Source organism: Somniosus microcephalus, chromosome 19, assembly GCF_052327205.1.
Source record: "Somniosus microcephalus isolate GS21.2 chromosome 19, FLI_Smic_1.0, whole genome shotgun sequence".
Classification (NCBI taxonomy): Eukaryota; Metazoa; Chordata; class Chondrichthyes; order Squaliformes; family Somniosidae; genus Somniosus; species Somniosus microcephalus.
Genome location: NC_141005.1, coordinates 76,577,129 through 76,602,092, shown reverse-complemented (window position 1 = coordinate 76,602,092; position 24,964 = coordinate 76,577,129). Strand labels below are relative to the sequence as shown.

The 24,964-nt window shown below is 45.9% G+C and overlaps 2 protein-coding genes and 1 pseudogene across 2 annotated transcripts in view; 1 reads left to right on the top strand and 2 right to left on the bottom strand.

The window, feature by feature from the left end:
* The window catches only part of LOC147104927 (uncharacterized), a 35,068-nt pseudogene extending 15,415 nt beyond the window's left edge, over positions 1-19,653 (top strand).
* The window catches only part of LOC147104924 (serine/threonine-protein phosphatase 4 catalytic subunit-like), an 847,849-nt gene that overhangs the window by 139,979 nt on the left and 682,906 nt on the right, over positions 1-24,964 (bottom strand). The window lies entirely within an intron of this gene.
* LOC147104926 (glutathione hydrolase 5 proenzyme-like) overlaps positions 13,391-24,964 on the bottom strand; it is a 141,928-nt gene continuing 130,354 nt past the window's right edge. Inside the window, exon 12 of the mRNA XM_085962063.1 lies at positions 13,391-23,249. Coding sequence (XP_085818189.1) covers positions 23,103-23,249 — 147 coding nt within the window. The 3' untranslated portion in view covers positions 13,391-23,102. The remainder of the gene's footprint in view (positions 23,250-24,964) is intronic.

Here is a 24,964-nt window from a genome sequence, read left to right as displayed (position 1 = left end):
GAGTATTTATACTCCTTGGACGGCGCCACCAGCTGGCCGTCCAGCGTTATTTCACGAGTAGTTTCTTGATGAATGATGAGATTTATAACATTCTTCCTGCCTAAAAGATTTGGAAGTCCGACGACTTGCTCTTAGCGGATCAGGTGGACCACGAATAGCCGCAGTCTGTTAGACTTTAGTTTATGGCCAGAAGGCACGTCTCCCTGGACCGTGCCTTGGTCCCTGGGCTGCTTGATCAGTATCGGTGTATCGACAGGGTCCGTGTTGCTCTGATCGACCCGAGGGTGGCTGGGGAGATCGTGACTCCGGGTGCGGGTCCCCACAGGCGCAGAACTGGCTTCATCCTGTAGGATAGCTGGGGATTGACCGCCGTCCTGGCCTCGGGTGGCCATCCCACGGGGAGCGCTCGGCTCCTCGAGTGGATCCAGTGGGGCAGCTGGCAACTCTCTCGATGCCCCAGGTAGGGCATCATCTTCAGGGAGCGCAGAGTGTCGGCATCATCCCCGTGGGTCCCTCTATCGGTTGAGTCCATGGAACCGGCTGGACGGGGAGCCAGGAGTGAAACGTTGGACTCCCGGCCGTCAGGGTACCGCACGTGCGTGTACGTGGGGTTGATGTCCGTGAGTTCTACCTCGTCGACGAGAGGATCGGTTTTAGATGATCGGACGAATTTTCGGAGCAGCACGGGCCTGGGAGCTGCCAACCATGATGGTAGAGACATCCCATGGGTGGAGCGACGCTGGAAGCTGAAGAATCGCTCGTGAGGTTTGACATTGGTAGACGTAGAAAGGAGAGACCTGATGGAATGCAACACGTCAGGGAGCACAGTTTCCCACTACTGGTCTGGTAGGTTGCGTGACCTCAGCGCAAGACGAACAGCGTTCCAAATGATAGCGTTGTATCTCTCAACCTGTCCGTTACCGATGGGATGGTACGGTGTTGCTTTACTTGTGGCGATTCCCCGTTGGGAGAGAGAACTTTTGAGTTCGCTTGACATGAAGGAGGGACCCCGATCAGAGTGGATGAAATTGGCCGTACCGCAAAGGGAAAAGACTTGATAATGGCATTTGATCACTGTGGAAGTAAGCATATTGGGACAGGGGAAAGCAAAGGGAAAGTGTGAATATTCGTCCACCATAGTCAGTAAGTAGGTGTTTCGCGTTGAGGAGGGCAATGGCCCTTTAAAGTCAATGCTGAGTCACTGCATAGGCTGCATAGCGTGTATGAGCGAGCCATCCGATGGACGGAAGAATTGCGGTTTTAATTCTGCACAAATTCTACAGGAGGAGCACGTTCTTTTCACATCTTCCATAGAAAATGGGAGATTTTTAGATCGCACAAAGTGCAACATACGGGTAACGCCAGGATGGCATAAGTCAGTCTGAAGATCCGCCAGAGTCGAAGTTGACATAGAAGAGCAGAATGCCCGCGTGAGGGTAGCCGGGGCCACATTCTCTTTGCCGGGTCGTAATGTATGGTGTATCCAAAGGCAGCCAATTCCATCTTCCAGAGTTATTTTTTGTTATTCTTGATCTTAGTGCATTTCCGGTTATCCAGCATAAAGGCCACGGAGCGCTGATCAGTTATAAGTGTGAAATGGCGACGAGCGAGAAAATGACTCCATTTACATACCGCTTCGATGATGGCCGTAGCCTCCTTCTCGACGGGAGGATAATGGCGCTCGCTACCATGCAAAGTTCTGGACAGAAATGCAACGGGTTGACCACCTTGATTCAAGGTAGCCGAGATCGCCACATCCAATGCATCGCACTCGACCACGAAAGGAAGATTTTCATCAATGGAACGAAGCGTGGCTTTTTCCAGTTGTCGCTTGAGGAGGTTGAAAGCTGAAATAGCCGTTGCCTCCAATGGAAATGACTTTGCGTGAAGCAGGGGCTGGATCTTGTCGGAGAAGTGGGGTATCCATTTCGCATAATAGGCAAACATGCTGAGTGCCCGACGAAGAGAGACGAGATTCGTAGGGGGAGGGAGCTCCTGAAGCGGACAAAGTCGCTCCGGATCCGGTTTAATGACACCGTTGCCCACCCAGTAGCCAAGGATGTTGACTGATGGTACTGATTTCACAGATTTGGACTCATTTAAGGTTAAGTTGCGATGACGGAGAACGTCAAAAAATTTCTGGAGGTTGACATCATGCTCCTTCTGGTCATGACCAGCAATGGTGATATTATCCAGATATGGAAAAGTGTCCGTTAAGTTCTCCTGTTTGACTAGGCTATCCATTGCCCGTTGAAAGACAGCCACCCCATTGGTGACCCCAAATGGAAGGTGACAAAACTGGTAAAGCCGACCATTGGCCTCAAAGGCCGTATACTTCTTGTCAGAGTCCTTTAACGGCACCTGATGATATGCGCTCTTTAAATCAAAAGTTGAAAATACCCTGTAGTTGGCAAGGTTATTGACCATGTCATCGATGCGTGGTAGTGGGTAGGCATCCAGGTCGGTATACTGGTTAATAGTTTGCGAGTAATCGATGCAAAGACGTTTCTTGTGTTGCTTCAGAGGATTTTTAACAATGACGACTTGAGCCCACCAGGAAGATGAACATGGCTCAATGATACCGTCAGCTAGAAGGCGAGAGATTTCTGTCTCGATAAAGGATCGATCACCTTGGCTGAAACGTCATGATTTAGTGACTATGGGCTTACATCAGGGGGAAAGATTGGCAAACAAGGAGGGCTCGTCGAGCGAAGCTGCCGAAAGCGCACAAAACGGTACTTTGGAAATAGTAAGCTCTGGCTTTGACCCTCCAAACGCGAAAGTGAGTCTTTTGTGTTGTTTCTGGAAATCCTGTCCCAGGAACACATCACTACATAGGCTCTTGAGCACCCTGAGCCGGGTGGAGAAATAAGTGCGGCCATTGAGAATAAGGTCGACAAGACAAAAGCCGGAAGAATTGGTGGTCAGTGTCATCAGAGCCATTGCAATTTCCCTCTCCGAGGGGTAAATACGCAGTTTTAACTTACAGACAGCCCACTCACTAATGAAGCTGTCAGAGCTGCATGAGTCGATTAGTGCACTCAAAATGTGTCCATTTACCGAAACCTTCGTGGCTGCATGGGACAGACTTTGGGGAAAAACAGCTGTGATGGGAGGAGGGGCAGTTTTACCCTTGACAGCTGTAACCTTAGTAGTGGTTCTTGGGGGAGGAGTAGTTTTATAGATTGCAGCTGTAACCTTAGTAGTGGCTCTTGGGGGAGGAGCAGTTTTATAGATAGTAGCTGCAAAACTAACAGGAGCTCTCAACCGGTATACCTTAGAAAAGTGGCCTTTCTTCCTAACAGCGACTCTTGACTGGCATACCTTAGAAAAGTGACCTTTCTTGCTGCAATGATTGCAGGTCGCGTTACGAGCAGGACAAAATTTGCTATAATGTAACGCAACTCCACAGAAGAAACACTTCCTTCTAGACTGTCAAGATGCCACTAGGGTGGGGTCATCATCAGTGTAGGTTTCTAGGGTAGGGTTGTCATCAGCCGGGTTAGAGTCGTCATCTGTGAGGGCTTCCGCCCGAGGCCTATTGAAAGAGTCACTAAAAGGGATAGCAGCAGCCCGTGCACGTGGTAAAAGATAGGTATCTGCATTCCTCTTTGCTAAGTCCAGAGAACATGCCTGGTCATAGGCAGCCTGTAACTTGAGGGTTTTATTTTCCAACAGACGCTGACGTATGAAGGGAGACGCAATCCCATTAATAAAGGAATCACGAATTAACTCCTCATGGTACTGCTCAGCTGTAACAGCTTTAAGATTACAATCCTTGCTGAGCCTGCGAAGTTTCTGACGGAATTCGTCAAGTGATTCCCCGGGTTGTTGTCGAGTTGTGGCCAGTAGATGCCGAGCAAAAATTTCATTTGGGGACTTGACATATAGCTTCTGTAGTATTTGGATAGCGGCGTCATAGTCTACACAGTCTTCGATATAATCAAACACATGAGGGGATACATAATTAGCAAACATTCATAGCTTGTTAGGAACATTCTCACCACACTCCTCAAGGAAGTTGCTAAAGGTACGATACCAGTGTTTCCATACCTTAGCAGTTGTAAGTGAATTCGGGTCCAGGTCGAGACGGGCGGGTCTGAGTTGTTTCTCCATGATGGATCGATTACTTGTCTGAGTTCCCTTCTACGGTTTGAGTCGTAGCTGGCTGTTCCCGAATCACCCAAAGCGTGGAGTCGATATCAAGTTGATTAAATTGACGTAATAAAACTCACTACGCACTTGGTTTGAGTATAAAGCAAGGCTTTAATCAACTTGTTTCACAACATGGAGGTCTAGTTGTACTTCACTAGTTCCTTGTCTTACAAAATGTCCCTGGAAAGCTGGGCCCACACCGAGTATTTATACTCCTTGGACGGCGCCACCAGCTGGCCGTCCAGCGTTATTTCATGAGTAGTTTTTTGATGAATGATGAGATTTATAATACTCTACACTTGCCTGGATGAGTGCAGCTCCAACAACACTCAAGAAGCTCGACACCATCCAGGACAAAGCAGCCCGCTTGATTGGCACCCCATCCACCACCTTAAACATTCACTCCCTCCACCACCGGCGCACCGTGGCTGCAGTGTGTACCATCTACAAGATGCACTGCAGCAACTTGCCAAGGCTTCTTCGGCAGCTCCTCCCAAAACCCGCGACCTCTTCTACCTAGAAGGACAAGGGCAGCAGGCGCATAGGAACACCACCACCTCCAAGTTCCCCTCCAAGTCACACACCATCCTGACTTAGAAGTATATCGCCGATCCTTCATCGTCGCTGGGTCAAAATCCTGGAACTCCCTCCCTAACAGCACTGTGGGAGTACCATCGCCATATGGACTACAGCGGTTCAAGGCGGCGGCTCACCACCACCTTCTCGAGGGCAACTAGGGATGGGCAATAAATGCTGGCCTTGCCAGCGATGCCCACATCCCAAATACGAATAAAAAAAAGATACTGTAGTTGCCTAGTTCTTCAACATTAGGTGTATTCACTTCACTATTGTGAACTCCTCCCTTTTGTTGCTGCTTTGCATTGCCACTAGAATGGTTCTTCCTGCTTTCGATCTAGCTCTGCAAGCTGTTGAAATATGGCCTTGCTTTTGGTAGTGAAAACACTTCGCATTTCTGTATTGGCAGGACTGTGGTGAGTGAGTTCCATTGCAGCGATAACAATTCACTGAACTGCTGTAACTGATGCTTTTGACTTGGTCTCACAGCTTTAGGTTTGGCGGTGGCTTTGTGACTGTAGACCTCAGCTGCACCAGTCACTTGAGTTGGACGGAGCTCCCTAGCATTCTTAGATGCCATCTCCATAAATAGAGCAATTTTGCATGCTATGCCAAACATTAGGTTCGGAGTAACAACAGAAAATGCTGGAAAAACTCAGCAGGCCAGACAACATCCGTGGAGAGAGAAATAGAGTCAACGTTTCAGGTCGAAACCCTTGCTGAGTTTTTCCAGAATTTTCTGTTGTTATTTTGGATTTCCAGCATCCGCAGTATTTTGCTATCGTATTAGGGTTCGGAGTGTTCAGTAACTTGGATTGTGTGCGCTCATCCATCAGTCCACACACAAACTTCTCTCGCAACGCACGATCCAAAAATGTGCCAGAGTTACAATGCAAAAGCAAGTTCTGAAGAGCTACAATGTACTCACTGATGGTTTCACTTTGTTTCTGGTACCAAACTTATAGCTCTCTGCTATTTCTAACCGCATTGGGTCAAAATGGTCCTCGAGTCTCTCGACAATGTCTTCAAACGATGCATCCTCACTTTCCCTGGCACGAGTAGGTTTGTCAACGTTCCGTAGACATCTGGTCCGATCTCCGTTAGAAAAATTGCTTTTTTACATTCATGAATTATTTTATTTTGAACTTCCTCATTCTCATCTGCACCTTCGGTCTCAATAATGTTATTGACATTAAAAAAACATCGCCATCCACTCAATATAAGAACTGAATGTTTCACGAGCTCGGTCATACATGCTGAGGCTTCTGATGAATCCTGTAGGCATGGCCATGATTGTGCCGATCCCGTTGAAAAGTGACTCAGCACGCTACCTGTGTACCTGTGAGAATCAGCGCCGCTGTTGCTGTGTATACATACACGCGAAGCACAGACGATTCTGCATCAGCATTGACAGTAAAACATCGCAAAAATTCAGTTTAGGTGTCACAAATTCACCTTAAACTTGTCCACTCAAAGGTTGATCACTGCGTCCTTCCATGATCCCTAAAAATGGCTTTGGGATCCCATCCTCATCACCAAAATGTAGTATATGTGGGTAGAACAAAGGAAGGACCAGAGACAGGATGAGTTGCTAGTCAATGTGTTGCTTTACTAGGCCAGAGCGAACTGGCATGCTCATACCAGACCATGTGATAAACCAGGTGATAATACATTACACTGATCGTAGCCAGAAAATCACCTGCAATGGCTTCTCTTCCTGCTTCCGCATCATTACCTCTGGTGTCCCCCAAGGAACTATCCTTGGCCCCCTCCTACTTATCACCTACATGCTGCCCCTTGGCGACATCATCCGAAAACACAGCGTCAGTTTCCACATGTACGCTGACGTCACCCAGCTTTACCTCACCACCACTTCTCTCGACCCCTCCAATGTCTCTAAATTGTCAGACAGCTTGACCGACATCCAGTACTGTGTCATGTCTGACAACATATCCGCAGCATAACTAAGAACGCCTATTTCCACCTCCGTAACACTGCCCATCTCCGCCCCTGCCTCGGCTCATCCGCTGCTGAAACCCTCATCCATGCCTTTGTTACCTCTAGACTTGACTATTCCAATGCACTCCTGGCTGGCCTCCCACATTCTACTTTACGTAAACTTGATGTCATCCAAAACTTGGCTGCCCATATCCTAACTCGCACCAAGTGCAGGCGAGCAGTTGGCGGGGGGGGGGGGGTGGCCTCAGTAGTATTGAGGTTGATACATGTGAGCTACATTATGTTGGGCTGGTCATTATATGACAGTCTGAATGGACCAGTTGGTCTTTTCCTGTCTTTTTGTATGTTCGTTCATATGTACCTTCCTCCAGGCCCAGAGGTGAAAGGCTCGAGTTATAGCTCTGTAACCCAGCCAATAGTTTGATTACAAGAAACATGTTACTCGCACAGGAATTTATCTACATCCAGAAAGGGAGAACAGAAAGGAAAGCATAATTTCCACCATCACAGCATCATGTGCAAACAGGACAATAACCCTCTTAGTGATGGAAGGAATTTTTTTGACTCAAAAAGAATCCAAGTAAATCTATTTTTTTATTAAAATAAATCAAAACTTAGCACCTTACAACACAGTAAATTACTTTAAAAACACAGTTACTGTTATATAGAGTAACATTTATTTTCATTAATTCTCAAGATGGCAAGGCCAGCATTTATTGCCCACCCCAGTTGCCGTGAGAAGGTGTTGGTGGTGGTGGTGAGCCACCTCCTTAAACCGCTGCAGTTTGGCGGTTTGATACAATTGATTAGATTGCTCGGCCACTTTAGAAGGCAGTTAAGAGTCAACCACATTAATATGGGACTGGAGTCACATATAGGCCAGACCGGGTAAAGAGGACATGCTTCCTTCCCTAATAGACATTAGTGAACCAGTTGGGTTTTTAATGACAATCACTTTTACTGATGCCAGCTTTTTTTTTACATTTCCAGATTTTATTTAAACTTAATCAAATTCTCAATTACCATGGTGGGATTTGAATTCATGTTCTCCGGATTACTATTCCAGAACACCCCAGCCATTCTTTGTATAGCACTATCTCACAAACAGCAATGAAATAAATGGCTGGAAAAATCTAATTACGGCGGTAGGGGAAATGTTAGCCACAAAATCAGGAGCTTTTATTCAAATAGCACCATAGGATTTTTAGCATCTGTTGTGTATGTACCTTTAAGGGAATAACTGGTTTTAGACTGCAGTACCGGCAGTGACCACCTCTGTATAAAAGACCCTAGCAGGCTTCTGTATTTCAGTCTGACGTTGCCTACTGTTCAGTAAAGTACCTGTTAAACTGTTCTCCAGAAGTCCGTGTATTATTGAGGCGCAGGCTTTACAGTGGCGACGAGTAAGTTCGAACTCACCTGCAGTGTGGCATCCTCTCATGGGGACCTCGCCCTGAGAGGAGGGTTCTTGGAGGTCGTAGTCTGAGCAACGGGCGTCGACCGCGGGCAACCACCCAAAGAATTCATCGGTGTTCGGAGAATTGCAGGAGAGACTGTGGAGAGCTGTGCTTGGCTCCCCAGTTTAGGTGTTCCAGCAAATCGTGCTGGTAGCAGGTAGCGCGCTGACCCTTCCGGACTGCGGCGGGCTCAAGCTCGATCGAGCGGCTCTACAAAACGGGCCGCGCAGCGTCGCCGGGAAAAGAAAACAAGAGAGAGAGAGGGTGGAGCGCACAGGGCGCGGTCGGTGCTCAAGAACAGGACAGCGGAGAGAAAATAAACGGGGGGGGGGGGAAGGAAAGCGAGACGCGCCGAAGCCGCGGGTTGCCGCCATTACCCTGTAGAACGCTAGGAGCAGTGTGGCAGCAAGGGGAAGAAGCAAAAGCGCGGGTGGCGCCAGTTTATCCCGTTGGGGAAGAAGCAAAAGCGCGGGAGGCGCCATTTTATTCCATTGGGGAAGAAGCAAAAGCGTGGGAGGCGCCATTTTAAATCACCCAAGATGCCGAAAAGTGGCAGTATCACTGCTTTCGACAATGAGGTAGAAGACTGAACCACGTATGTGGAAAGAATGGAAGTGTACTGCAAGGCAAATGAGGTGGCCGATGGAAAGAGGGCGTCGGTATTATTAAATCTGATGGGCGCGAGTACGTACGGCCTATTGCGGAATTTAATTACCCCAGCTAAACCAATGGAGAAAAGTTTTGAGGAGATTGTTCATATCTTACAGGAACACCTAAGCCCTACACCACTGCTGATAGCAGAAAGATTCAAGTTCCATAAAAGAAACCAGCACAAAGATGAGAGCAATGCTGACTATCTTACGGAACTACGCAAGTTATCAAAGCACTGCTAGTTCAGAGCAGGACTGGCAGACACCTTACGGGATAAGTTTGTCTGCGGGCTCCAGAGTGAAGGAACCCAGAAACGACTACTTTCGAAAAAGGACCTGATGCTAGAACAGGCTTTCAGCGTGGCAGTATCCTACGAAGCAGCAGCACGGGGAGCTGCGGAAATACAACAGAAACCACAAGAATACAGCGCTAACGAAATGGCGTATGGAGCAGAAAAGTGCTATCGCTGCGGCAGAACAACTCATGAACAGAAGGACTGCTGGTTTATGGACAAAGTATGCAGGCAATGCGGAAAAATGGGACATATAGCAAGAGTCTGCAGGTCGGGAAAGAAAACCAACACGACAAGAACAGTACAGGAAAGTAAAGAAACTGACAGACAGTAGTTCGGAAGATCAGGAGAGTGATAAGGACTCCGGGAGCAGGAGACTAAGTTGTCTAAAGTTACACAACGTGATCACAAAGGAGGATCACCGAACCGTTTGGGTCACCCTAACGATAGCAGGGTCCCCAGTAAAGATGGAATTGGACACAGGATCAGCCCTAACTGTCATGAATTGATGAGACTATGAGCAGCTATTCTCACACATACACTTAAAGGACACGTCCATTGTATTGAAGACATACACGGGGCAACAGGTTTACCCCAGAGGAAAAATAAGGGTGCCAGTTAAATATAACGGCAAGGAAACGCAGAAACTATATATGTATATACTACGAGATGGAGGACCACCATTATTGGGACGTGAATGGATCCGAAAAATACAATTGGATTGGCATTCCATTCAGGCGCTAACTGTGACTGACAAAAAGGATGATGACGTCGCACCTGGACGTCTGTCACAAATTCTATCTGACGTGGAAGAGGTGTTCCAACAAGGACTTGGGACTCTAAAAGGAGTAAAGGCAACCATAAAGATTGAAGATAACGCAAACCCAAAATTTTTTAAGGCCAGACCGGTGCCATACGCGATCCGCCCAGCCGTTGAAGCTGAACTGGAGAGTCTGGAACGTTCAGGTGTGCTGTCCAAGGTGGACTGCAGCTAGTGGGCCACACCCATCATTCCTGTAATGAAGAAAGCATTGAGCAGCACGCCTGGGGAGCCGAAGAAAGTTCGCATCTGTGGGGACTTCAAGGTGACTGTGAACCCAGTCCTGCACACAGTACAATATCCACTTCCGCGGATAGAAGATATTTTCGCCTCACTATCTGGAGGGAAACGTTTTACAAAGATTGATCTGGCCCAAGCGTATCTACAAATGGAGGTGGAAGAAGCATCTAGAAAATACCTCACGATAAACACTCTCAAAGGCCTTTACCAGTACAATCGACTGGTATTCGGGGTAGCATCAGCCCCGGCTATTTGGCAGAGGGCGATGGAACAAGTCCTGCAAGGGATTCCGGGGACCCAGTGTTATTTAGATGACATCCTAGTTACGGGCAAAAATGACAGTGAACACCTTGCCAACCTGGAGCAGGTGCTCACGAGATTACAGGAATATGGGCTACGAGCCAACCGTCCCAAATGCGAGTTCTTCAGGAGACAAATCTCGTATTGTGGCCACATGATTGATGAGAAAGGGTTGCATAAGTCGCCGGACAAGATTGAGGCTGTAGTCAAGGCTCCAGCACCGGAAAATGTGTCGCAACTAAGGTCGTTCCTCGGGTTGGTGAACTACTACCATAAGTTCTTGCCGAATTTATCTACAATTCTGCACCCACTGAACGCCCTGCTACAAACTGGAGTAACATGGAAATGGAGCGATGAGTGTAAGCGTGCCTTTCAGGAATGTAAATGCCTAATCACTTCAAAAGAAGTATTGGCCCACTACAACCCAACACTACCGATTCGGTTGGCATGTGATGCGTCACCTTACGGCATTGGAACTGTGCTATCACACAAATTCCGTGACGGTTCAGAGAGGCCAATAGCCTTTGCATCGCGCTCGCTAACCTCAGCCGAGCGTAACTACACCCAGATTGACAGGGAGGCCCTCAGCCTGGTGTGGGGGGTGAAGAAGTTCAATCACTATCTGCACGGGCAGAAATTCACCCTACTGACTGATCATCAGCCCCTGGTCTCAATTTTTAACCCAAAGAAGGGTGTTCCGGTGATGACGGCGCAACGGCTGCAAAGATGGTCACTTTTTCTAGGGGCACATCAGTACGACATAGAGTACAAGGGTACGAAACAGCATGGAAACGCTGATGGGTTGTCGCGCCTACCGTTGCCTACGGTGGAAGAAGCACCTGCAGTGGACCCTGTGGAGATATTCCATGCGACCACAGTCGAATGTTTGCCTGTTACAAACGCAAGTATTGAGAAGGAAACCCGAAATGACCCGACACTCTCTCAGGTCTATGATTTGACGGTGAAGGGATGGCCAGCATATGGCGACTCACTGTTGCCAGCATTCTCACCAAGGAGAGAACAACTGTCAGTGTGCCGGGGGACCTTGATGTGTGGATCCCGAGTGGTAATCCCACCCAAGTTGAGAGATAGAGTGCTCAATGATCTTCATGAGGGTCATCTGGGAGGGGTAAAAATGAAGAGCCTAGCCAGGGCATTTGTGTGGTGGCCGGGAATCGATAAAGAAATTGAGGATATGACCAAGAGATGCACAGGATGCCAGAAGGTCCAAAACGCTCCACCACAGGCCCCGCTACATCCATGGGAGTGGCCCTCATCTCCATGGCAATGGGTACACATTGATTTTGCTGGTCCATTTATGGACTCAATGTTTCTAATCGCTGTGGACGCCCATTCGAAATGGCCAGATGTCATTAAAATGTCCTCCACCACCATGGAGAAAACTATTGCAGTCCTAAGGACCATCTTCGCCAGGAATGGGTTGCCAGAACAGATTTGCTCCGACAATGGGCCACAGTTTGTGTCTGAGGATTTCCGGAGGTTCCTGAAGAATAATGGGGTGAAACATTACACATCTGTCCCATATCATCCAGCCACAAATGGATTGGCTGAGAGGTTTGTTCAGACCTTTAAAAAGGCCATAAAGGCAATGTATAATGACGACATACCACTGCAACACAAAGTGGATAATTTCTTGTTTGCTTACCGGAATGCGACACATGCAGTAACCAACCAAACTCCAGCCGTACTGTTTTTCAACCGTAGGCTAAGATGTCGCTTGGATTTGCTCAAACCAAACATAAGACGAGATGTTGAGGATAAGCAGTTCCAGCACATCAATGAGAAGCCAACCAGGAGCTTCAAGATAGGGCAACCAGTCTTGGCCCGCGACTACTGAACAGAAAAATGGCAGCCAGGAACGATATGCACACAGCAGGGACCACTAATGTACACAGTGGACGTTGGAGAGAGCATTGTGAGACGCCATGCTGACCAGATTCTAGAGTCACAGGAACAAGCCAAACCTATACCACAAGCATGTGCACCTGGTAATGAGCCCGAAGTACAGGTTGCGTCTACCTCAGAAGCAGTGGTATTGGAAGCTGACGAACCAACCAATGACAATGAGCCAGAATCGACTCCACCGCAAGAACAGGATACTCGAGAAAGGCGCTATCCAGTCAGGATCAGGAAGCCTCCTCAAAGACTGAACTTATAAATGATTATTTCAGTTGATGTGTATAGTACCGAGAAAATTGTAATTGTAATTAGTTATTATTTAGTTGTTAAATGAATGTTATGTACTGTTTATCTAAAAGGGGAGGAGTTGTTGTGTATGTACCTTTAAGGGAATAACTGGTTTTAGACTGCAGTACCGGCAGTGACCACCCCTGTATAAAAGGCCCTAGCAGGCTTCTGTATTTCAGTCTGACGTTGCCTCCTGTTCAGTAAAGTACCTGTTAAACTGTTCTCCCAAAGTCCGTGTATTATTGAGGCGCGGACTTTGCAGCATCCACCTGCACCATTGGAGCAGATAAACTTGGCCTTGGTTAGTCATCTCATCCTAGACACAGCAGCTTTGACAATGCAGCATATCACTAGAGTATCAGCCTAGATTATCACCCGAGAGTATGAAATTTATTCCTGGTGAGGGATTTGAACAAAACCTGCTGACGCAGGTGAGAGGCGCTACCAACTGAGTCAAGGACTACAGGCCCTATAAAATGTATTTTGTGGCAAAAAGAACTAACAAACCAAAGCGAGGATAAACATCTCAGAAAGTAAAATTGTGCTGTGCGATGTTTGTAATAAATGAGTTTAATAGGCAAATGTGAATTGTTCTTAGCGGATAATTTAACAAAGAGTTTAACCTACATAAAAATAGTGGAGGGGGAAATTTCAGTCAAACACATTGGCGTGTTGGTTACTAATATAACGCAGCAACAGAGAATCGCTCACTAATTACAGAAAAAATTGAAATTGAGATAAAATTCTTTATTGAATGTACTGTAAATAAGAAACAAAAAAGTACACAATTCAAACCAGACCTATATAAACAAGAACTCTTAAAATTCTGTTCAGTGTCAGCAATAGCATTCACCGTCCCAGACATTCACAGCGGTAAGAAAGGTCTGGACAGTCACAGCAATATTGGATGGCTAGATAGTTACAGTGCGTCGGCGGGAATCCTGAGCGGCAGAGCGGGGCTATAAAAGTCCCAGAGACCAGGTAAGGCCTCAGTGCGTCGGCGGGAATCCTGAGCGGCAGAGCGGGGCTATAAAAGTCCCAGAGACCAGGTAAGGCGTACCAGTCTCCAGTCTGGAAGGAGAGAAGTAAAAAGTAATCCAAGTGTGACGTCACCAGAAAGCGGGTAAGTGATTGGTTGGTAAGTATTTCTCCCTTTTTAAGCTTAAATCTCTTTGGTTTATAGTTTCTAAGGTGTGATATTCACCATCTAGAATCGGGGCAGAGGATATTTAAGAATAATATTAATAAATTTAATTAATTACATAGAATGGGAGATCAGGTGATGTGTTGCTGCTGCAATATGTGGGAGCTGGTGGACACCATTGATGCTCACGGTGATCACATTTGCAGTAAGTGTTGGCTGCTCGAGGAAATCCGGCTCCGTGTTGAAGATCTGGAGTCCGAGCTTCAAACACTGAGACACATCAGGGAGGGGGAGAGTTACCTGGATTCTGTGTATCACGAGGTAGTCACACCAATAGATTAATTAATTCAGATGTAGTCCGTGGCCAGGGTCAGGATGGTGTGACTAGAAGTGAGGCAGGTACGGGGATCCAGGAGGTAGTGTTGGAGGAGCCGCAGCCCTTGCACTTGTCCAACAGGTTCGAGGCTCTTACTCCCTGTGAGGATGGGAACAGGGACTGCGGGGAGGATGAGCAACCTGACCACAGCACCGTGGAGCAGGGGGCCATTCAAGTGGGGGGAGTTAAAAAATGTTGTAGTAGTAGGGGATAGTATCGTTAGGGGGATAGATAGAGTTCTTTGCAGCCGAGAGCGAGAGTCCCGAAGGCTGTGTTGCCTGCCCGGTGCCAGGGTTAAGGACATCTCCTCTGGACTGGAGAGAAACTTGGAGTGGGAGGGGGAGGATCCAGTTGTCGTGGTCCATGTTGGTACCAACGACATAGATAGGGCAAGGAAGGAGGTTCTGCTGAGGGAGTTTGAGCAGCTAGGGGCCAAATTAAAAAGCAGAACCACAAGGGTAATAATCTCTGGATTATTACCTGAGCCACAAGCGAATTTGGCTAGGACAAATAAAATTAGAGAGTTAAATGCGTGGCTCAAAGACTGGTGTGGGAGAAATGGGTTTTGCTTCCTGGGACACTGGCACCAGTACTGGGGCAGGAGGGAGCTGTTCCGTTGGGACGGGCTTCACTTGGCCAGTGCTGGGACTAGAGTCCTGGCGGATCATATAACTAGGGCTGTAGAGAGGGCTTTAAACTAACTAGTGGGGGGGAGGTTCCTAGAGAGCAAATAAATTACAACAGAGAAGGTCATAGTCTTAGGTAGCAGTGGGGAAATTAAAAACCAGAGCGTGTCAGGAAGGGGCAGAAGGTATGGAGTAAAAGGTAAAGTAATAAAAAGGGCAAAAGCAGGAACTAAGTGTCACAAAACATATTTGAAAGTTCTCTATCTGAATGCACGTAGCATTCGTAACAAAATAGACGAGTTAATGGCACAAATAACTACATATGGGTATGATCTTGTGGCCATTACAGAAACATGGCTGCAGGGTGACAATGCCTGGGAATTAAACATACCAGGTTATTTAACGATCAGGAAGGACAGGCAGGAAGGAAGGGGAGGTGGGGTGGCTATGTTAATAAAGGAAGGAATCACTGTAATACAGAGAAATGATATTGGGTCAAAAGATCAGGATAATGAAACAGTTTGGGTGGAGGTAAGGAATAATAAGGGGAAAAAAACACTAGTGGCGTAGTCTATAGGCCTCCGAACAGTGGCAACTCTGTTGGACAGAGTATCAATCAGGAAATAGTTGAGGCTTGTAATAAGGGAACATCTATAATTATGGGGGATTTTAACTATCATATTAATTGGACAAATCAAATTGGGCAGGGCTGCCTTGAGGATGAGTTCATTGAGTGTATTAGGGATGGGTTTCTTGAGCAGTATGTAACTGAACCGACCAGGGGGCAAGCAACCTTAGATCTGGTCCTGTGTAATGAGACGGGATTAATTAAAAATGTCCTAGTAAAGGATCCCCTTGGAATGAGTGACCATAACATGGTTGAATTCCATATTCAATTAGAGGGTGAGAAGGTTGGATCTCAAACAAGCGTGCTAACCTTGAATAAAGGAGACTATGAAGGTATGAGAGCGGAATTGAGTAGAGTGGATTGGGAAAATAGATTAAAGGGTAAGACGATACATGATCAGTGGTGTACATTTAAGGAGTTATTTTACAACTTCCAAAAAATATATATTCCACTGAGAAGAAAAGGGTGTAAAAGAAAAGACAGCCATCCGTGGCTAAGTAAAGAAATTAAGGATAGTATTCGACTAAAAACAAGGGCATATAAGGTAGCCAAATCTAGTGGGAGGATAGAGGATTGGGAAAACTTTAAAAGACAGCAAAAAATAACAAAAAGATTGATTAAGAAAGGGAAGATAGATTATGAAAGTAAATTAGCAAAAAATATAAAAACAGATAGTAAGAGTTTTTAGAGTTATATAAAAAGAAAAAGGGTGGCTAAAGTAAATGTTGGTTCCTTAGAGGATGAGACTGGGAAATTAATGGTGGGAAATATGGAGATGGCAAAAACACTGAATGAATATTTTACATCAGTCTTTACAGTAGAAGACACTAAGAATATCCCAACACTGGACAAACAGGGGGCTAAAGGGGGGGAGGAACTAAACACGATCAAAATCACTAAGGAAGTGGTACTTGGTAAAATAATGGGACTCAAGGCAGATAAATCACCTGGACCTGATGGCTTACATCCTAGGGTCTTGAGGGAAGTGGCGGTAAGGATTGTGGATGCATTGGTAATAATTTTCCAAAACTCCCTGGACTCGGCAAAGGTCCCGGCAGACTGGAAAACTGCTAATGTAACACCCTTATTTAAAAAGGGCAGTAGACAGAAGGCTGGAAACTATAGACCGGTTAGCCTAACATCTGTGGCAGGTAAAATTTTGGAGTCCATTATTAAGGAGACAGTAACAGGACATTTGGATAATCATAATTTAATAGGACAAAGTCAGCATGGTTTTATGAAGGGGAAGTCATGTTTGACAAATTTGCTGGAGTTCTTTGAGGAAGTAACGTGTAGGGTGGATAAAGGGGAACCAGTGGACGTAGTGTATTTAGACTTCCAAAAGGCATTTGACAAGGTGCCACACAAAAGATTATTGCTTAAGATAAAAAAATCACAGGATTGGGGGTAATATTTTGGCATGGATAGAGGATTGGCTATCTAACAGAAGGCAGAGAGTTGGGATAAATGGTTCATTCTCAGACTGGCAATCAGTAACTAGTGGTGTTCCGCAGGGGTCAGTGCTGGGTCCCCAACTCTTTACAATCTATATTAACGATTTGGAGGAGGGGACCAAGTGTAACATATCAAAGTTTGCAGATGATACTAAGATGGGAGGGAAAGTAGTGAGTGAGGAGGACATAAAAAACCTGCAAGGGGACATCGACAGGCTAAGTAAGTGGGCAGAGATTTGGCAGATGGAATACAATACTGGAAAGTGTGAGATTATGCACTTTGGCAGGAAAAATCGTAGAGCAAGTTATTATCTTAATGGCAAGAAACTGGAAAGTACTGAAGTACAAAGGGATCTGGGGGTCCTGGTGCACGAAACTCAAAAGGTTAGTATGCAGGTGCAGCAAGTGGTTAAGAAGGCCAATGGAATGTTGGCTTTCATTGCTAGGGGGATAGAATATAAAAATAGGGAGGTATTGCTTCAGTTGTACAAGGTATTGGTGAGACCGCACCTGGAATACTGCGTACAGTTTTGGTGTCCATACTTAAGCAAGGACATACTTGCTCTCGAGTCAGTACAAAGAAGGTTCACTCGGTTAATCCTGGGGATGAGGGGATGGACATATGAGGAGAGGTTGAGTAGACTGGGACTCTACTCATTGGAGTTCAGAAGAATGAGCGGCGATCTTATTGAAATATATAAGATTGTGAAGGGGTTGGATCGGGTGGATGCGGGGAGGATGTTCCCGATGATGGGTGAAACTAGAACTAGGGGGCATAGTCTTAGAATAAGGGGCTGCTCTTTCAAAACTGAGATGAGGAGGAACTACTTCACTCAGAGGGTGGTAGGTCCATGGAATATGCTGCCCCAAAAAGCTGTAGAAGCTACATCATTACATAAATTTAAAACAGAAATAGACAGTTTCCTAGAAGGGAATTAAGGGTTACGGGGAGCGGGCAGGAATTTGGACATGAGTCTAGGTTCGGATCGGTCATGGCCCTGTGGGTAGCGGAGCGGGCCCAGGGGCCGTGTAGCCTGATCCTGCTCCTATTTCGTGTGTCTAATTCTGTTAGATTCAGGAGATGGTTCTGTGATAGTGGATTGGCGGTTAGGATCAGATCAGCCATGATCTTATTGAATGGCGGAGCAGGCTCGAGGGGCCGATTGGCCTACTCCTGCTCCTATTTCTCCTGTTCTTATGACAAAAACCTGGAATGTCACAGGAGTAACAGACATCTAGACAGTCTCAGCAATGAAAAGTGTAGACAAGAAAAGTAGCAACACACTTTGACTAGAACAGCAAAACAATGTTTAGATACTCCACATTTTCAACTTTTACTTACATTGTATCAAAGTCACAAAATAATTCAGAAAGGATGTTCACTTTATGTTTCTATTAATTACATAATTATCCTTAACGATATATTTTGACATTTAAAGAGACCACATGACATTCATTTGCTGTGTGTGATATAATTATATCATGAGGCACCCTGTGAAAGGCTGTGCACTCCATATATTTTATTCACATTGACAATCATTTTAAAGTAGTGCTGCCACCATGAAGAAAGTGTTTCGCAAACCTTGGTTCAGATGCAATGATGTAAGTTGCCTGAAAATGCATCACTGTTTTGCTTGCACGTGTTGCCATTGTGTAAAAAAAAAGCCTGTGGCTCGTTTTGGCAGTCCTCCCTCCAAAATAAAGCAAGGGTTTGCCAAAACACCTTCTCCATGAAGACTTATTTGATTTAGTCCGCAAGAAAAATACCCCATCTTAGCATCTCTCACCTAACCTGCTTCTAACGCTGAAAGGGTAAGCTGGTCAGGAAGCTACTATTTGATATTGTCTTTCCTTCAGAAACAAAATTCTAGAACACAAGCACTCTGCAGTATAAGTACAATAATTTTTAGACAATATAATGGCTATTTTTAGGAATTGGGACCTAGCTGGTGCCAGCTGTTACATACGATCCTAGGTACAGGGAACTTTCGGTTAACCGGCCACTAAATAACCGGAAATGTCGGTTAACCGGCAAAATTCAGGAGTCGGTTCAGATAACTTTTTTTTACTTTTAGTTACTTTTTTTTACTCATTTCTGGCTGTGCAAGCGCCTAACTGAAGCTGTTGCTAAGCTACAGAGATGCTTGCAAGCTGTGCTGATTGTTTTGAAGCTGTTGCTAAGCAACAGGGTTTGTTGCTAGATACGGAGCTCAGAAGCTCCATATGTTTTAACTATAGCGCTCGATTCTCCGGCATTGTTGATGGACCGGCACCAGCTCGGTCCCGTCCGTGCCGGATACCAGAAAGTTTCCTGTATGAGAGAAACTACTGCACCTGCCATAAGGGTCTATAAAGGGATCAAGTGCAGCCTCACCTACTCAGTGTAAGAGCTTCCATTACATTTACTGTCACACCACACATCAGTGTAGGTAATGAAACTTCGAGAGTGGTTTCCCCTATATGGAGCAACATGAAGAAATTCCACCATCTTAACATGCTTAAAAGCAAATTCAGTGGAGCTTTGAGGAATTCTTGTCCTCTGTTCTCTCCTGAAGGTGCTGACTCTTAATGGGGTATGGTTCCATAGGCACTGGCAGCCATCTGGTACCTCACTCCAATGGCCATAGTTGATGTGAATCTGGACAGCGAACATTCCCAGACCCTTCAATTGTCGATGGTATTCCAGCCAAGCCTAACTCTGCTCTTGCCCGACATCCACAAACCTTTCAGCTGCTGTCACCATACTGATCAGGAATTGGAAACCTGACTGCCTGGGCTCAGCGATAGCACTCTCGTCTCTGAGCCAGATGGTTGTGGGGTCAAGCCCTACTCCAGAGACTTGGGCACAAAATCTAGGCTGACACTCCAGTGCAGTACTGAGGGAGTTGCTGTACTGTTGGAGGTGCCGTTTTTTGGATGAGATGTTAAATGAGGCCCAGTTTGCCCTCTCAGGTGGATGTGAAAGATCCCATGGTATTATTCAAATAAGAGTAGGGGAGTTACCCCCGGTGTCCTGGCCAATAATTATCCCTCAACCAACATCATCTGGTCATTGTCAGATTGCTGTTTGCGGGATCTTGCTGTGCACAATTTGGCTGCTGCATTTCCTACATTACAACAGTGACTACACGTCAAAATAAATGTACTTGGCTGTAAAGCACTTTGGGACGTCCTGAGATTGTGAAAGGCGCTATAGAAATGCAAGTTCATTCTTTCTGGCACGCTGCAACAGATCAGTTAACTCTGCACAGTCTGGTGGTCAAACCTGGGACCTTGGGTATGTGTAGTTCAGTTACAAGCTGCTTTTAGCAATGCGCCATCAGGGTAACAAGCTGGTCATCGCCCTGGCTAGAATTTATGGGGTTTTCCACATATATTCCACTAATACAAGCAAACATGAGCAGTTAAAAATCCAAATGCGTGCTACGATTCTGATTACAGAAAATTCCAATTATTAATATGGTATTAACATGCAGACTTTCAGCAACACTTTTGGAGGATGAATATGGAATGACAGTATACTTTAAATGGCACGATTCTGAAAAGTGTAGATGAGCAGAAAGACCTTGGTGTCCCTATACACAATTCCTTAAAGGTGACAGGGCAAGTCGATAAGGTGGTTAAAAAAGCATACGAGTTACTTTGGTTTATAAATAGAGGCATAGAATGTGAGAGCAAAGAAATCAGGCTAGAACTTTATAAATCACTGGTTAGGCCTCAGCTGGAGCATTGTGGACAATTCTGGGCCCCACACTTCAGGAAAGGTGTAAAGGCCTTGGAAAGGACACAGAGGAGGTTTACCAGGATGTTACCAGGGATGAGGGACTTCAGTTATGAGGAGAGGTTGGAAGAGTTAGGACTGTTCCCCTTGGAACAGCGAAGGTTAAAAGGTGACCTAATAGAGGTTTTCAAGATGATGAGGTTCTGATAGAGTAGAGAGAGAAATTATTCCATCTGGCGAGTGGGTCAATAACAAGAGGTCATAGATTTTAATCATCGGCAAAACATCTAGAGGAGAGATAAGGAGAATTTTTTTCACTCAGATTTGTCGGGATCTGGAATGTTCTACCTGAAAAGGTAGCTGATTCCATCAATAATTTTAAAAGGGAGTTGGACAGGTACTGGAGGATGAGCAACTCACAGGGTCACGGACAAAAAGCGGGGATGTGGGAGGAAGCACGACTGCTCTTTCAAAGACAGGCATGATGGGCTGAATGGCCTCCCAGGCAGTAAGTTTCTATGATTCTATGAATACCTGATAATTAACTAGGAATAGGAATGGCTCGGCTCAGGGGAAGGGTGCAGGGTCACTTGTCTGTAACATGTGCATGCTCATTATCAGTCTAACTTGACCAGTATCTCACTTTGTTTGAGATACTGTGCACTGTGATCACTAGAGGAAAATGTCAATCCATACAAATATTAATGGAGTGATTGCACAATCCGGGCCGTCAGTGGAGAATTACGTTCACAGGGCATGCTAGGCTGTTGTAACCCTATACCTGGCCCATACACACATCAAGTGCAGCTTCCCTGCTGAGAGATTGGGATTTCAGAATCATCCCATAAAAATATCCTAAAAGTAAATAAAATAAAAATTAATGTAAACCTTGTCCCAAGGAGGCCAGTGTGGGGCATATTCAATCCAGACCAATGGGATGAAAGCCTCCTCTGTCTGCTGTAAGGCTCCTATGTAAAATTAGTTTGGGCAGTTTCAATCTAGCTTCTAGTGGGATGAGCTGCCTGCACAAACTGCCCCTAACTGGCAGTCTCACTCAGGAAGATCGTAAGATGGCTGGTGTGGGAAATGAAAAATGTTCCGCTTGTGCCATAGGGGCAGGGGTGGTTTTATGAGATTTGTGACCGAGGCATCTTGGTGTGACAGAGTAAAAAGAGTTTACTCTTCATAAAACCCTTGCTGTATCTGATTTTAGAGTGTTTGATGCACATCCAAAATGGAATATGTTCTATTCCCCGTTCAACATTCCTTACAATAAGTATTAAAAAAACAAACGTAAATGAACAAACTACAGGTCGAGTTTGAAGGTGGTCAAATCTGACTTCAAGAATTGAAATACAGCCCAGCCTCTGCCTTGACCCATCCAATGTCACCGCATTGGAAAACAGGGCGACTGTGCGAAGAAGCCTCTGTGACATAACTAGTTTAGCAGCATATAAACTCACCAGTCGAAGCCTCGCTGTAGACTAGTCAGAAACTATCAGATTATCACCTTTCATAGCTGGTTAAATCAAAATTACCTATCAATAGGATTCCAATCCCACCAGCAATTACAGTCTGCTACTGACACTGGATTGGTGACGATATTGAAGATAATCAGTTTCAGCCTTGGGCTCTCAATAGGGCTACAGATTAATGCAGCTCTGGCATGCAGACGTCTAGTTCAATCCAGCCCAAGAGGTCACTCCAGTCTAGGTTCAGGGGTCACTCCAGTCTAGGTTCAGGGGTCACTACAGTGTTAATCCAGAGCTCATAGTGCAACATTATAGGCACTGTAGTTCCCAGATTTACCTGTACACTGAGTACTTGCCTTAACAGAAAACTGCCACAAGGTGAGTTTGGCATATTTTGACATTAACCCATCTCTTCCCTGCCAATAAAAGCAGCTGCTCAGCCCACTTGTGTTTTTAATATACAATAACTAACGTACAAAAAGAAAGCAACTTACATTAATATGTGCTACATTAAAGCGAAGTTTAGAATACACAGTAATAGGAACTTCCTGCCTTCCAGCAGCAAGTGCAATGTTAGTCTGATTTCCATTGCACTCTTCTCATCGTTGTGTCGAACAGCCTTGGTCTCATCTTTTCAGCACGCTTACTTCTCTCTAATTCGCCAATAAAAATCCAGACTTGTTCCTAACCCAACCATCTTGTAATGTTATCAGTGCAAACATCTAAAATCTTGGGGATTCAGGGACAGAAACTGGGTTCAGTTAGAAGTCATTGTCTAAAACGCTCAGGCCTCATCAGCCAGTTTCAGTCTGGTTGCTGGATGGCCAATGAGGCAAGTTTTTGAGCGAGTTGCGATTTTGCCTTACCGACCAACTGGAAGACACAGTCTGGCTTTCCCCATGCTGTCTGGTACGGACTGTAGGATAGGAAGGCAAGTGGGCTCAGCTGTTGAGTCTTTGCTGAATGCTGCCGAGTTTAATACAAGTCCTCCGCTGTCACCGATGTGACCTCTAGAATGAAGTGCTAGTAGCCAGCGGATGTTCCATTCTTCCTGGAGTCTGACACTGCTTCAGTGCAGGCATGATCTTTAAATATTCCTTGAACAACAGATGGCAGCGGATTGGGTTCGTTGATAGTATGGCCTTTCTGCCGCGTCTCATTCACAACCCTCTGTCCAGAGAGAAAATAAACATTACTGTAATAGTGTTTTAAAATATTTTGGGGTAAATTTTCTGATCACTTGCTCCTGGTGAAAAGAGTGCATGTTGGGGAATGACACGCACAAGGAACATGGGGTTGTTTTTAGCTCACACTGCCTGGGAGAACCCAGGTGCAGTGGAGGGGGGGGGGACGGGGACGGGGGGGGGGGGGGGAAAAGAGACGGCGGAGTTAATACCCAACGGGAGACTTGCAAATTACCTGAGGGGTAGGGGAGTGGGGAAGTCAGACTACAGCCCTTCTGGCCCTGGTGACATACTTGAGATAGACCTCTATCCTGGTCCTCAGATATTTGGGGCCAGGATACAGGAGATACTCTTTCAGGGCTTTCACGATCTGATGGGAGCCATTTGACTTGACATCCCACTGATCAGTGAAGAAGAACCACCTGCACCCTAGGCCCATAGAGTCGACCAACATGATGTTCTGTTTCTCCGGGTAGAAACACATGCCAGGCCTCTGGCCCAGCCCTTCATAAGCCTATTCAAAGAATACGTGGGAGGTAGAACCAAACTGCCAGGCAGTGGCAAAAAGCTGCAGCGCACAGCGGGTCCTTCCCAGGACTCAGCTGTCATGATACGAGGACTGCCTCCATCCCAGGTGCCTCTTGTTCTAAACAGCCAACTATCTCTTGTGACACTCAGGCGGCACTTAGAAAAACACACTAGGAAAGCAAGTCAAGGCACCTAGGAGAAATGCAGTGATGAGTAGTGCCTTAGACAGAAGTTGAATTGTGTTATATGTATATAAGAAATGAGATGTTGCAGTTTGAATTGGACAGCCACCATATCTCTTTAATCAGGTCATAAGTTACACTGGATGTAATGCGGGTGAAAATGATGGGCATTCCAATGTATGACATCATCTCATAATTCCCATTTCACTTAAATGGACTGCTGGAGGGGCCAGCAGAGGAAGCCCCCCCTCCCCCGCCTCCGAACTGGAAGTATCGGGAGACACAGAACTGGGCAGAAGCCTGGCGAGCAATGGGCCTGTCTGTTGAATCTGTGATTCTTAAAGTATGATGTTTTCCAATAACCACACGGAGGCTGTAACTTAACAATCAACAGGTGTTTACTGGAGTAGGGTAGTCTCAAGACTGACTGTACAGAGGCATGCTCAAGGCTTATATACAGGTGTGGTCACTGCCGGTACTACAGTATACAGGAACTGTAAAAGTAGTTCTCTCTTAAAGGTACATACACTACACTGTCCAAAAATCTACTCCTGAAAATATCATGTGCCCACATTACACCCCTATCGCACTAATGTTTTTATGTTTCTATGTTTCTATGACAGTGAGGAAATTCAGGGCCATTATAGACACTAGTTCTAAACCGTGAATTGACACCACTCCTCCAGTCTCCGGGTTTGGAATGGAGCCCGAGTCCCTTAAGCTTAACTCTTACTGTTTAATCTGTCCTCTACATCTCAGGTCCCCACACTCCAAGGGTCAGTTCTTTTCTATTTGATGCCCTAAGTTGGTGGTGGGTCCTCTTCTTGAACTGTAGCGATTGTTTATCCAACTCAGTATGTTGCTAGGTCTTCAGAGGGCCAGAGGAGTGAACCATGTCGTGTGGCATAGTCACATCTAGGCTATATTGGGTAGAGGGTGGCAGATTCTTGACTCTTCCCTGAAGGACATATAAGAACTTAAGCAATAGGAG